Raw genomic sequence first — 13,378 nt, forward strand, 5'->3', positions numbered from 1 at the left:
ACTGCTCAAGATGCCCTCGCCTGCAAATGTGCGCCGGTTGGTCTTGACGGCCGCTGTGACCTCTATCACAATCGCTGGTAGCTTGTATGGAGCTGGCTTGAAGACCAATCAAGAGATAGCTGAGGTGAGCAAGACCAACTCTCCACAACTCTCTCGGCGACGGAGGTCTAGACTAAGTTCACGATGGTATTTGGGGTGTCATATTCTGACTTTCATCTGGTTGATTAGAACAAGCGAAAACGCCAGGAAGCGACCTTTGATGAGCAAATGGCAGCTCTTCAGGGTATGCGCTCCAATCTGACTGCGCGGAAAGGCATGCTTGAGACTCAGATCCGTGACTTGGACACGAGGATCCAAGAGAAACAACAAAGGAAGATGGAAGGAAATGATAGGGATCAGCCTCAAGGGAGTCGATGAAAACATTGGTCGCTTTGCACCTCTTAAGGCCAAGCAATTACCCCAACCCTTGAACATGAACACCAAGCGAGCTCTCCCGGTCTGGATTGTACGAACCCGTTAGGCAATCCTCTCCCAAAACGAGCATTGCGGATGTCTATTCCTATTCGGGTATGCAAGGTGACCGTTCCCGATGCATACATGACCATCATCTTTATTGGGACCAGCTGGTGGCCTCTGGACCTCTGGTTGCTGATATAGACCGCTATTGCCCCGACAAGTGAGCCTGGAACGGGCCTTCCCAGCGTCGGACCTGGCATTTCAGCAGTTTTGCTCATGTCCTCCTGGACTTGGACATGCCAATAACCGTTTCTTGACCAGGCCGTCTTGGTTTTCTTGCATTTGCTCGGAGTTTTGGGCCTTAAGATTGTCACATTTCCGTGGCCATATCCACGAATCCTTCTCAGTCCACACGAGAGCTATGAAGGGACGCATTTTCGGCCACTCAACCCCACTCTTTGAATCACATATGTCCATGCAAAATGTATATTTCTAAATTTTGGTCTTCCGAATGTATAGTTGTTATGTATATATATGGCCAATATGTCTGGTGTTCAATGGTCGTAAAGTCCCAGTCTGGCAAAAATGCACTGCTGTGCCAAAACATCACAGGCCACCAATATGTACGCTGAAATGCCTAAGCGTCCAAGTTCAGACTCTCCAGCAAGGTGTCCAGCTTTTCCATCAGTATCTGGTAGTTCATGGCATCTTCGGAGAATTCGTCCTCAACAACAACACCATCCAAAGTACGAATTTCACGCACCTGCCCCTGTGGCTGGTGTCGCTGTTCAGCCATTGCCTGTGAGGCAGCGGCCGTGGAAACCTGGAGGGCATCGACACCTTCGGTGAGCTTGGCCACCTCTTCATCGGGCTGAGTAGCGGCATCCCCCTGCTCAGGTGGAACCTGCTCTTCCATTAATTCATCCAGACCAGCGTCGTCAAATCTCAAGCGGAAGCGCTCGTTGAGGTAGAATCGAATATCATCCAGCAGCTCAATGGAGTCGGTCTCCTGTCTTGCTTGGATACGTGATGCCGATTCTTGGATAAGTGCCGCGAAATCGGGGGTATCTATATGAGCCTCCAAACGGTATGCAAGGAACCGAGCCGCAAACTCTTCCAATCGCTGGACGCGAGTCACCCAGGCAGCCCGGATGATGGCGTAGATATCAATATCATCCTCATCCTTCGTGCCCCGAGTCTTTGCCGCTTCTGCCTGCGACATTCCTCCGCTGCCCAGAGTGCTGATAACAACGGCAGCCTTGGTCTTCAACTTTTCGATGAAGAGCATATCAGCCGCAAACAGAACATCAACAGCAATGTCCAACGCAAAGTCAGCCCGCTCAGTGTACAAGAAGGTAAGAATGATTTCCAACACCTCTGGCGAGCAATCAACATCAATGACATGAAGTTGATCCTTGACATGCGCCTCGCGGAAAGGCGACGAGAACATAGTCTGGAAAAACTCGGAACGAAGGAGCATTGCCCGATGACATGGGAACAATATTGACTTTTGGGCCTCTCCTTCTTCGGCTTCGTCGGGGAGCTCATCGGCTTGGAGCAAAACGTCTGCGAATATGGAATTGTTTCGATCCCACTTCACCTTGCCCGCTTGTGCAGTTTCAACAACCACCTTGTTGCCGAGCACATTCTCGCGGAACCATTCTTCCAGTTGATCCCGACCCTTTGTAAGCTCCACAGTTCTTCTTTGTCTGGCCAGTCGCCGATCCCCACTGTCCAGAATACTTTCCACCAGGCTCTGGATCTCTAAATACTTGGAGATTTTATCGATCCCAGCAAAGACTTCAGACTCGGTGAACCCGGTTCCAGGTCCACTTCGCAGCTCGCGCGGAGGTTCACCCAGGTAAACATATTTGATCGCCGCACTGAATGCCTCAGGGGCAATGTTGCTAGGGAGCTTCCATGTCGCAGTTTCCGGGGTAGCGGTCAACTTGCTCCGGAAATAAGGAGACCGTGCGGCCAAGATGAATTTATGCAGATAAAGAGATTGATCGGCAGCGGTCACCACGATATCAGCTGTGACGGGTGAGTCTCGGGTAAGAAGGGAGGTTATATGTGCGGCAAGGGGCTGGAGCGGATCGGTTGACTTGGAATAATCGTATTCGAGCAGAAGGTTTCGTATACGGTCGTTCAGGGCGTTATACAGACATCTAGAGCAAAGTCATTTGTTAGTGTCTTTGTGCTCGGGGATATGAATTCAACTACCTTTCGCCCTGAAAAGTATCTCGTTCGCACAGTGCCCCAGACTCCAACAATAGCTGGGCAACCTCATAGTGTCCGCAGAGACTAGCCTATCCCCGCGATATATATTGGGTTACTCCACGTTCAGGGATATTGTTCTACTTGGTAGACGTGCTCTCCAAACTCACCAGAATCAAAGGTGTATAATCATAAGGGTCTCTTGCATTAACATTGACACCTTCGATGATCTTCTCCTGGCAGACTTTCAGATCGCCCTGCCGGCAAGCGCTGCACAGTTCCCGGAACGGCTCACTCAGGTCCAGCGGATTGTCATCCTTGATGGCCCCCTCTTGGATCAGCTTTTTCTCATTATGCAAGCTGATTTCCAGCTGATCCTTTCGTAGTACTGTCCTCTCTGCCATTTTGGCTCGAATGCAGCTCGCCACTGCAAGAAGTGGGAGGAGTGACATGCGGGAAATGCGGGACTGGCGGGCCTATCGATAAGAATCACATGATGCCACCCTAGGGCTGCCCGTTGCTCCCCCAATACGGTCTACTGCCACGCCCATTGTTTACTTCGGACCACACTCCCCAGATCAGATCAAAACGACAACTTGCAGTCAACTCCTAGTCCATTCATCGCAGTATCTTCTCTCATTGATCTTTTTCATGAAAATAGTGTCCCAACTAATTCCAGACTACTGCGTTAGCGGCGCAAAGGGCGGACTGTACTGACCGCCTACTGCATCTGGACAAGCGTCATTACCCGCCGTTGCTCGGCAACGACGGATCGTCCAAACACCAAAGGATCTCCAGTGACCTTCAATCCCCATACTGTACATCTTCTCCTCACCGTTCTTCAATTCTCTCTTATACTAACAAGACAGGGACTTCCTGAGCTGCACCTTCCATGCCCTCCACCCATTGAGCCACATCTCTTATCCCTATCTCAACCCGGTGACCCTCCCATTGTCTTGTTCAAGGTGTACAGCAATCTATAGCCATGGCGATTGCTTTGGCCGAGGCGGACAAATATGAGATCTTGGAGAAGATTGGTATGACAGTCTCATCCTAAGGAAGTCTCACGCTGAATACTAACCCTCTACTACCAGGCTGTGGCTCCTTCGGCATCATTCGCAAGGTCAAGCGGAAGACAGATGGATTCGTAAGTGGTCATTTTTCGTGGGATATCGTGGGTGCCGAGCCATCCTAACTGGAGTACAGATACTATGTCGGAAGGAAATCAACTACATCAAAATGTCCCAGAAGGAGCGGGAACAGCTCACGGCCGAGTTCAACATTCTAAGCTCTCTCCGCCACCCAAACATTGTCGCATACTACCACCGGGAACACCTCAAGGCCAGCCAGGACCTTTATCTTTACATGGAATACTGCGGTGGTGGAGATCTGAGTATGGTCATCAAGAACCTGAAGAAGGTCAACAAGTATGCGGAGGAGGAGTTCGTTTGGCGAATCCTCTCGCAGCTCATCACAGCCCTTTACCGGTGTCACTATGGAGCGGATCCCGCGGAAGTCGGATCAAACATTCTAGGTGCACCGCCCAAGCCCTCTGGACTCAAGGGCAAGCAGGGACAGGTCACCATTCTTCACCGCGACCTCAAGCCTGAGAATATCTTCCTGGGAAGCGATAACACCGTCAAGCTGGGTGACTTCGGCCTCTCCAAGCAAATGCAGTCCCACGACTTTGCTTCCACCTACGTCGGCACGCCATTCTACATGTCCCCTGAAATCTGTGCTGCCGAAAAGTACACCCTGCGCTCGGACATATGGGCTGTGGGATGCATCATGTACGAGCTTTGCCAGAAGGAACCCCCTTTCAACGCTCGTACGCACATCCAGTTGGTGCAGAAGATCCGTGAAGGGAAATTTGCTCCTCTTCCGGATTATTACTCTCCTGAACTGAAGAACGTCATTGGAAGTTGCTTACGGGTCAACCCTGACCACCGTCCGGACACCGCGGCCTTGATCAACCTTCCCATCATTCGCCTGATGCGCAAGGAGAAGGAAGTGGTGGATCTGGGCAAGACCTTGCGCCGACGGGAAGAAGTTGCCGTCCAAAAAGTCCGCGAGATGGAGCAGACTGTGGCCCGGATGGAGAAGGAGAAGCAGCAAATGAAGGCCGAAGTTGAGAGTACCGTCCGTCGCGAGTGGGAAGTGAAAGCGCGTCTAGAAATTGATCGACAAGTACAAAATGAGCTGGACCGACTCCGCAAACGCTTCGAGTCGGAGGTTCAAGAGAGGGTTTCAATTGAGCTGGAGAAGCACAAGCGACTGAACAATCCCCGCGAAGATCCCTTCCGGACTAGCATGCAGGGTTCAAACTCCTCTCGCTCTTCACGCACCAGCGGTCAAGGATCTCGATCTTCTGGTATGATGACCGATGACACCGATGCCCCCTCCAGCACAGATATTAGCCAACTATCGCTTGAGTCGCCGACTTCCAATGACAAGAAGCGGCCCAAGAAGGAGACTCGTACTCCCTTCTGTCGCTCGAAGACCGTCGTGGAATCCCCCGTGGATGTGCAAATGGCCGAGCCCTCGCCTATCTCAATCGCTTCGCTCTCCCTCTCCCCTCGCCGTACCTCGGCCGCTGGCGGTTCTCGTAACATCTTCGCCGAGGCTGAGCGAAACAAAGCCAAGTGGGAGCCTACTCTGGCTTACTCCGACGACGATGAGGACGATACCCCCGATTTACCCTCCCCAACCCGTCCGAAGGTCAAGCCTGATCCACTCAAGGCACCACCGCGTCCTCTTCTGCGCCAGAACACCGCAGCGCTCATGCAGAAGCTCAGCACACAGCCTCCCCTTTTCCCATCCAATGGATCTCGCCTGCCTCAAATGTCGGGTGGCCCATCCTCCGCGCAGTCGGACAGTCGCAACGGTTCGAGCGAAACCCGTGCCAAGTCTCCTCACCGACGCCTTTCGAAGATCCCATCGTCTGCCAACCTCGCTGCGGATGCCGGGTCTCCCACCCGCAAGAACAGCTCGAAGCAAGGCTCCTCCAAGGTTAATGGCGGAGGCGACGAAATGTTCAAGGCTGTCATGCAACGTAACATGGGTGGTCGTACCTTGGTTGAACTTGCACAGGCACGAGCCGGTGGCCGCCCCATGGACGAAGTCAAGCGCTGCGCCAGCGACTCCCGCGCCACTGCTCCTACGAGCCTGAAGGGCTCTGACCGCGACCCCCCAGCTATCTGGGACCCCGAGCGTGATGAAATGCCCAGTCCCTTCCTGGCTCGTGGGAAGAAGGTCATCCGCAACCTTCGGTGATCATTTATTTTCTCTGTCATTTTCTTTTCTTGCGTCTCGCACCTTCTGGAGCGGCATGGGTGTCTTTGGCGTTTCATATGGGTTGCTTGAGAATACTTTTTGATTTCTTGACAGTCGTTTCGATCTTCACTTCTTGCGCATACCTCTTTGTTCAGTCACGGAGTTAGGGTTGTTCGGTTGTGGCTTGGGAACCTTTTGCGGCCATGCAAGACACGGAGTTTGATATGCCTGTGCCGTTGTTTCTACGTGTTGAGCTTCGCTCTACACCCTGCTCCCTAACTAGACAGATTCTTTCCTTTGTGACGTCGTGATGCCTTTTTTAATTTACCCAGGAAGAGGAGTTCTTGTACATGCATTTCTTGCATCAGTCACCTAACGGTCACTGTCAGCTCTTGTTTTGTCTGAAATAGCCTTGAACAGCGGTTCTTCTACTTTCCCATTCTGGTCTTTTGCTTGTGTCTTTTCTTAGCTCGTACTTACGCCGAGGCCTTAGTTCTGCTCTCTGCGTGGAGATCCTCTCCTTCCAACGTCTCGTCCTCAACTCAAGCGTTGTGAATATACTTAGGCCCCCAAGGGTCGAATGGTATAGTCCTGATGTTACACCCCACTTCAAATTCCATATGTAACAGGGCCAGTCTGCTCGCGGCACCCCGTAACCGATGAGTTCGTCTTGCTGTCCCTGTTCGATTGGATTGTGTGACTTCTTTACATGCCGAAGCTCGGTCTATAGGACTGCTATAGATCTCAGTTAGACTGGGCTGCCAAGGACCGCGCACACCCGGCAATAATCTCCCAGAGTGGACACTTCCACGAGTTTACTCTTTTTCAGTAAGCAATGGCCATGTTCTAGCACTTCATGCAGGGAGCTAGCAGCATCCATGTTCGTCTTGGCTGCCCGTACGGGTAAGTTGGCAGCGGGTAAGAGCGAGATTCTTCGCCAGACTCTGATCCGAGCCCCATCCGAGCCAATCGCATCTCCGTTCTGCGGGAGTCTGTCTCCTTAGGGCTGGCGCAAATGCAATTTTGCCCTCTTCCGAGATGGGGGCCATTGCGGACCCAGAAAAGGGTCTTCTAGTGCTATGACCCTGCGTTGTATATACCATCCGCTAAGATTTAGTGGTCCGACTACGACGAATTGAGTCTTTCAAGTCGCCCGGTAACACGGTATTCCCGTGGCTAAGTGGAAGAGACATTAAGCAAATCCTACCTTGTAATTTGGCATTATCCGTGACTCATTTGTTTATGAGAGGAACAAAGTGCTACCTCCTATATCTGCTTAGATCATTGCCGTGTCTTCCTGGTTTCGTTTCTTCTGAGCTCCAGTCAATCATTCCCCAACGAGATTCCATTCGTTTTGAAGTTCACTTTTATCTCCTTTGAATCCCTGTCTTTTGCATAGACACCATGAAGTCCACACTGTTGGTCGGAGTATCCTCGCTGATACTCGCACGCACCGTCCTCGCCGAATGCGGCGTCCACAGCTTTACCAGCTGTGCCGACAACATCGTGCACTGGTTCGACCCCAACACCGGCGAGGTATGCGATCCCCTCGACTGCGGTGGTGGCCGAGCCCCTCCCAGGACTGATGTGCCTGGCTGTCCTCTCTACACGGGCACCGAAACCCGCTCCACCTCCTACCTTTCCTGCTGGACGCCCTCCGTCTCCGCGTCCTCCACCGTCGCAACGGCTAGCGCGAGTTCGACCGAGTCGGTGGGCTCTTCTGACTCTACGTCTACGTCGGATGCTGCTTCCTCTGAGAGCAGTGCCACCGCTACTGTGGCGCGGACGGCTACCGGGAGCAGCGCTACTCCTGCGACGACATTGCCGCCGAAGTCGTCGACTGGCCTGCGAGCTTCGAGCAGTGATACATCGAGCACGGGCGGTTCTACTGTTCAGCCGGCTCCGACGAATGCGGGTGCTTTGCTGACTGGTTCCTTGATGGCTGTTGCTGGGGCTGCTGTGGGTGCTATAGTCCTGATTTAAACATATCATGGTCTACGGTTACTCGAAGGAGTCTGATATGGTATCATTACGGACTGGGGTTGGCCATTCGCATGTATCTAAGATGTTCGTGGTCGCCTAGGGGTTGACAGTATAATCTGTAAAACAATGAAAGAACAATCAACTATTCAGGTGCCTGCTAAGTGCCGTGCTGCCCAGCGTTGTGGACCATGATCGCCGTTGTCGTGGTTCACCATGCAGATACGGCTAGGCTTCGAGGCCTTGTTCCCGCTGTAAATTCGGACGACCTAGGCATCTCCTTTGATGATGATAGAGCCGTCTGCCGACTAGACCTAGTTACTGAGCAGGCCGGGATAGTTCTGGGGGCGTGCCATGTTGATTGCAGTGTCGACGCGTTGAGCATGTATGATATTACATTGAAGGCCTTCCAGTTCTATGCTTCTTCGTCTTCCACCTCTTCCATCTGAACAGTCTTCAGTTCCCGATTGAACCGCTGTTCCTCCTCTTCTAGTGACCGTTGCTCGTCACCGGCTGCAGACGGTTGGTCCGCTGGTGTGCCTGTCCTGGCCTCGGCGACACCTGCTGTGTATCCAGCTTTCTCGAGTTTGTCCATTTCCTCTGGCTCCAGTAGCTTTCCTTGCCCCCTTATCGAATCCTGTTTCATCCGAACCGCTGCGGGAATGAACTTGTTCACGGCTTCGTGCCGTAGATCCCGGATCTCGGGCTTCGCTTCGTACACGGTCTTAGCCTCAACCACCGGCGGTCTAGACGGCAGTGCATGGGGTCCACGGCGCTCGGACTCTTGAGCCTCTCCCCCGGGGCCTCGCCTGCGCTGATGTTGGCGTGGAATGGGCGGGGGTGTATCTCGTGGCATAGGTATCCGCCGTACATCTTCATCGGTCTCGCTGCTATCGCTCTGGTCGAAGTGGCGCCCTAAATCCGCATCTCTCCTGCGCTTTCCAAGCACCCCCTCTCCCCCGTCGCGTCTGGGGCCCTGATCGCCGCCTCGCCCACCGTGGGAGAATCTGGGTGCCTTATCGCCCAACGCTTCCCGCGCCTTCAGGACTGCCCGCAGATCCCGCTCCAGTGCTTCGAGCACCTCTTTGTCCCGCGGCCGTAATTGTTGACCCGACTCCTCCATCGCTTTGAAATCGTTGATTTGCCGCTGGAGGCGATCCGGATTCCGCCGCGCGAGCTTCTCATTCCGGCGTACCAGCGCCTCGGCCTTTCCCTTCTTCAGGCTCTTTTGTTTGTCCTGCTTCCGCTGCGCCGCCGCCGGGTTCATTGACCGCTCTTTGTCCTTGGCCATATTGAATATCTATGCCAGTGGATAATGTGCTATGTGTGTTGCCGGGGTCCAGGCAAGATCCACAATGCCAGGATGTGTTGCCAAGTCTGCGACCGGTTGTGTAGGGAGCACGAATCGGATTCGGATGGCGTCGTCAGCTCCGTCGCAAAGAGCCTCTTCGTTCCAGACGGAGTCGTGCGTCCGACTGGGCTCACTCTGAAAGGCACTCTCACGTGAAGGACACGAGAAAGAAATGCAGGGCGTGTATGGCACAAGCGGCGTGGGGATCGAGAAGTCTGGCGTCGCGGATGCAAGAGACCTGCAGCAATACGTGATCAAAGCGTCAGCCTTCCTTCGACTCCTGTACAATCGCCTCGAATCGGGCCGTTGGGTTGAACGAGGGTGCAGGACGAGCTGGGGATCGGAGCAATGAATGGGCGAAGCTCACAGGCTGGAAGGGCTGCGCTATTCCCACTGCGTGGAGACTCGCGGGCGCGCGTCTGTAAGTCGGCTGCAAGCCCCTCGGGCGCAGCGTCTGCCAATCGAGTAATGAAATCGCCGTTGCTTCAGCCTCACGGGTTAGGCAGCGGGTCGCCGTCGCGTGTTGGGTTCGAGGATGGAGAGTCGAGAAGGCGAGGGATGCGCGTGGGAGAAAAAAGCAGCGAAGCTAAGGCGGAGTGGGCGGGGAGCTTTCCATGGTACGGGATGGATCCCATCATCCTCGATCTACTCGATCTGCTCGATCTATATAGGCGCTGCTGGTCGTACTTGTGTTCTGAATCTATACAGGCGGATTCCCGATGGGGCATCTACGAGCTTGGGAGGTTGTCATTTCATTTTCTTTGGGCGCATCTTTTGGCCGCCGACGTACCTAGTAGGTCGTAGTCCATAGTCGATGCAATATACCTCTCTGCATCTTCGCAAAACAAGAAATGCAAGAGGGCAAAACCCCCCTCCAGAGATACCCCCGAGTGACCACAAATTCGAGATCTATCGAAGAGGTGGTCATCGAATTCCTCTCCTTCCCGGCGTCATTCTAGTCACCGCGACGAAACAACCCCTCCTTTTTTCCTTTCTTTTTTCCTGCCTTCGGGGGTCCGAGGTATCAAAGTCGAGCCTGTGCTTCCCACCCTCAAGACCCAAGCACCGAGCCCCAAACAACCGAAGATATAAATCTCGACCTCCCACTGGTTTATCGCCGTCCGTGGAACGGGGGACTCACGAGCCGCGCGCTGTGCTCAGTTGCCGCCGACATCCAGCGGCTCACACCTTCTCACCCTTCTCCTTCTCCGCCTCCCCTTCTCATGAGAACGCTCCTCCCATTCGACCCCGAGTCGCATTCCGGTCTGACTGCGCACCGTCCTTCTTGACCCCCTCCTCCCCCCGTCCACCATGACCCGCGGTCCGTTCGGCCTCTCCTCGAGTTTGATCGGCACCTCGTAGACTGTTGTCGCGGTCGGAGCATGTCTCTGCCGGGACCAAATGTCCGCAACCTCGATCCCCGACACCTCGCTTGGCCTCACCTCCTCCGAGATCCAGATCCTTCGACAGCAGCAACAGATTGCCTTGCAGAACAGCCATGCTGGCAATGGCATATCCAGGGGCAGGGGAACCGGCCGAACCAGCAACTCCAGCTCACGCGCCGCCAGTGCTGCCAGCAGCCAGGGCCGCTTACTGCTGGATCCCGGCAGCTTGAGCGCGCTGTCGCACCAGCTGGATGACCTGCAGCTTCGTATCGGTGACCGGATCGGAGCAGTGCGTCGTGCCTTTTTTTTTTTTTCTTCTTTTCCCTTGCGCTCTTCCTGCATTATTCCAATTTTTCTCTAGTTGAACGACCACCACTGACAGTTCGCATATAGTTAGAGGACCAAATGGCAAAATCTGTGAGCCATCGCTCTGATAGCGCAAGGAGGACGGCCTATGATGTGGATGCGGAGATCGCCCGTACCCGTGCAATCATGACCCAGATTAACGACTTGGACAACGAGCTGGCGAAGATCGCCCACATCGGCGACATTGTGAAATCCTTCCGCCGTCGAATTGAAACATTGGATCATAAAATGAACCAAAGCTCCCGTCGGCGACACTGATCGACCTGTTTACCATCCACCACCCTTCCATCCCTTTTACTCCCTGCTACAACCATTCAGCCCCAAAGCGCAACCCCTTAACCATGGTGATACCTGACTTCTTATGACCTGGCTTGCTGCCTCTGCCCTTCTACCTTGTACTCAATGCTTCTATAGAGGCATCCCCCACACTTCACTCTTAACCTCGACAGACCCTTGGAACTAGACCAACTCCGAAAATCAACACCACCCAAAACAAAACACATCGATATACGGTTATCGTCCTCGCGGACACATTTCCTTTCGCCTCGATTCTGTCCACGATTCATTTATCTTTCTTTGATTTGCATATCCGAACGACCTATAGCTGAAAGAACTGCATATATGCCTCGCGGCCCTTTCGGTCTCAGCGAGTCAGTGATGAGCCTGGGGATAGGATGAGATTGTAGTGATATTGATGGCGCTTGATGGTTCTCTTCATTTCTGGTCGACTATACTTTCATGCCTCTTGTCGCGCTTTCGTTTCCATGATGGCCATTGGCCCTCCGCCTTTCACGAGTACCATGACAATGGATTTTCTTAATGCTGTTGTGGCGCGCATAAACATGACTCGGTCCCTTTGTCTCGATATGTCTTGCTATGTGACTTCCTGTGGTTTCGATTCCCCTCCCTGCATGTTTTGTGTACATCGGTTCAGGTTGTTTGTTTGACCTTGGCTCAACAAAATAACCACCTTCTTTTCGCCATGTGTTGTTCCAATGCGTAGTCGGTTCCCTTCCACCGACCCAGCTTGCAATTGTCTCATTCACATACCCAGAGGAGTCCACCATGTGTTAGAGCATTGCTTTCTACCGCTTGATGAGTAGTTGGCCACGAAGTCGTCTCGCAGATTGGGAAGTTCTGCCACAAACCACTGGAGCACGAGTGAGGACCATAAAGCTTATTTGAAACATATCTTCATTCCTGAGTGGCAACCAGGGGACCACGGCGATCGAATCACCAGGGATATCCCAGAAGCAGAGACCAAAGGAGTCTGATGCAGAGAAGAACACCAGCACCGGCTGTAAGACCTGCCACTTGGATCCATCCCAATATTGGCCATCAGCAATGAATTGGTGGGGTATATGATGGTCTGCTGGTCAGGCTTTGAGACAATGTATACCACGCTCAATGGAGTGAGATGCCTTGCCAATGGACTCAGCTCATGAAGCATCAGCCTGTTCTTGCTGATCCCCAGACTGTTCTTGCTGTTTCAACTGGGCCTGGCGTTCTGCAAGCTTGCGACTACGCCTATCTGTCTGGGGGAAGCGCTTCTCCGTGCCACAAATGAGGCAGCGGATTATAAGCACATCAGCCCAGGGCTTCTTGCGACCCCGACTCGCGTTTCTGATCTCATGCACGCAGTTCACACCCTGACTGAGTAGTGTGTCACAGCGCTTACAGAATGATCGCTTCACTGGCACCGGAAGGCGGACCTGGGTCTTCAAAGAAACACCACGCATCTGAGATAGGCATATCCTGGTCAAATTGGTCAAAGACCCTTTGATAGGTTGCTGGCCAGCAGGAGTAGATCCTGAAATCTCTTTGCTTTCATGGGCTCGCACCATAGAAGCTTCAGGCATTGATTGATCGAGTGTTTCATGGTTGATCCCATCGGCATGAGAACTGCCAGTGCGGTCGCGATTTTGTATCGCGACGTTCTGCAGATAACTGGCAGCACGCTGTAGATAATCCATGCGAGCCTTCAGATGGCCCTTTGGGTTTTTAAGCCCCTTCTGAGCCTTGGCTTTGGCCATTGTCAATAGTGGAAGACGAGTGGGTGCAAGGATGCAACCTTGCAAGCGTGCGATCGAAGAACAAACCCGGGTGATGCCGCTATTCCCAAAACGGATAGAGCCGCTTATACACCACGTGACTGGTGACCCATCTCTTCAGGTATCCCTCGCTCTCACAGCCGCAACCTCAATCCTGCCATCTCTTCTGCTCGCCCCCGTCCTCTCCTTCACTTTGGCACTCGTAAGGGAATCTTTGAAGGCAATCAATTCACTTCTCCCGCTCTTCTCACCCCCCACCTATTTCTACCCGCCCCTTTCCCCTGATCTTCTCCTCCGAG

The 13,378-nt window shown here is 53.3% G+C and overlaps 7 protein-coding genes across 7 annotated transcripts; 4 read left to right on the forward strand and 3 right to left on the reverse strand.

The window, feature by feature from the left end:
• Nucleotides 1–10: 10 nt before the first annotated feature.
• On the forward strand, nucleotides 11–417 carry N7459_001694 (uncharacterized protein; the record flags this gene model as incomplete). The annotated part of the gene is made up of 2 exons (XM_056940879.1): nucleotides 11–124; nucleotides 229–417. The coding sequence occupies 2 exons, from the start codon at nucleotides 11–13 to the stop codon at nucleotides 415–417; spliced, it is 303 nt and encodes a 100-aa protein (XP_056805159.1).
• Nucleotides 418–1,093: 676 nt separating this feature from the next.
• Nucleotides 1,094–3,125, reverse strand: N7459_001695 (ankyrin repeat and BTB/POZ domain protein; the record flags this gene model as incomplete). The annotated part of the gene is made up of 3 exons (XM_056940880.1): nucleotides 1,094–2,624; nucleotides 2,680–2,765; nucleotides 2,844–3,125. The coding sequence occupies 3 exons, from the start codon at nucleotides 3,123–3,125 to the stop codon at nucleotides 1,094–1,096; spliced, it is 1,899 nt and encodes a 632-aa protein (XP_056805160.1).
• A 533-nt stretch (nucleotides 3,126–3,658) lies between these two features.
• Nucleotides 3,659–5,946, forward strand: nimA (serine/threonine protein kinase nimA; the record flags this gene model as incomplete). Its single annotated transcript, XM_056940881.1, has 3 exons — nucleotides 3,659–3,710; nucleotides 3,768–3,820; nucleotides 3,880–5,946. 3 exons carry the CDS (start codon nucleotides 3,659–3,661, stop codon nucleotides 5,944–5,946), a joined length of 2,172 nt encoding a protein of 723 aa, XP_056805161.1.
• Nucleotides 5,947–7,350: 1,404 nt separating this feature from the next.
• On the forward strand, nucleotides 7,351–7,929 carry N7459_001697 (Glycoside hydrolase 18 protein; the record flags this gene model as incomplete). The annotated part of the gene is made up of 1 exon (XM_056940882.1): nucleotides 7,351–7,929. One exon carries the CDS (start codon nucleotides 7,351–7,353, stop codon nucleotides 7,927–7,929), a length of 579 nt encoding a protein of 192 aa, XP_056805162.1.
• Nucleotides 7,930–8,341: 412 nt separating this feature from the next.
• On the reverse strand, nucleotides 8,342–9,217 carry N7459_001698 (WW domain binding protein 11; the record flags this gene model as incomplete). Its single annotated transcript, XM_056940883.1, has 1 exon — nucleotides 8,342–9,217. One exon carries the CDS (start codon nucleotides 9,215–9,217, stop codon nucleotides 8,342–8,344), a length of 876 nt encoding a protein of 291 aa, XP_056805163.1.
• Nucleotides 9,218–10,678: 1,461 nt separating this feature from the next.
• N7459_001699 (uncharacterized protein) lies at nucleotides 10,679–11,286 on the forward strand (the record flags this gene model as incomplete). Its single annotated transcript, XM_056940884.1, has 2 exons — nucleotides 10,679–10,951; nucleotides 11,056–11,286. 2 exons carry the CDS (start codon nucleotides 10,679–10,681, stop codon nucleotides 11,284–11,286), a joined length of 504 nt encoding a protein of 167 aa, XP_056805164.1.
• A 1,181-nt stretch (nucleotides 11,287–12,467) lies between these two features.
• Nucleotides 12,468–13,061, reverse strand: N7459_001700 (ribonuclease P Rpr2/Rpp21/SNM1 subunit; the record flags this gene model as incomplete). Its single annotated transcript, XM_056940885.1, has 1 exon — nucleotides 12,468–13,061. The coding sequence occupies one exon, from the start codon at nucleotides 13,059–13,061 to the stop codon at nucleotides 12,468–12,470; it is 594 nt and encodes a 197-aa protein (XP_056805165.1).
• Between the last annotated feature and the right edge of the window lie 317 nt (nucleotides 13,062–13,378).

Source organism: Penicillium hispanicum (assembly GCF_028827665.1).
Source record: "Penicillium hispanicum strain IBT 35686 chromosome Unknown utg000001l_segment0_segment0, whole genome shotgun sequence".
In the NCBI taxonomy this organism is placed as follows: Eukaryota; Fungi; Ascomycota; class Eurotiomycetes; order Eurotiales; family Aspergillaceae; genus Penicillium; species Penicillium hispanicum.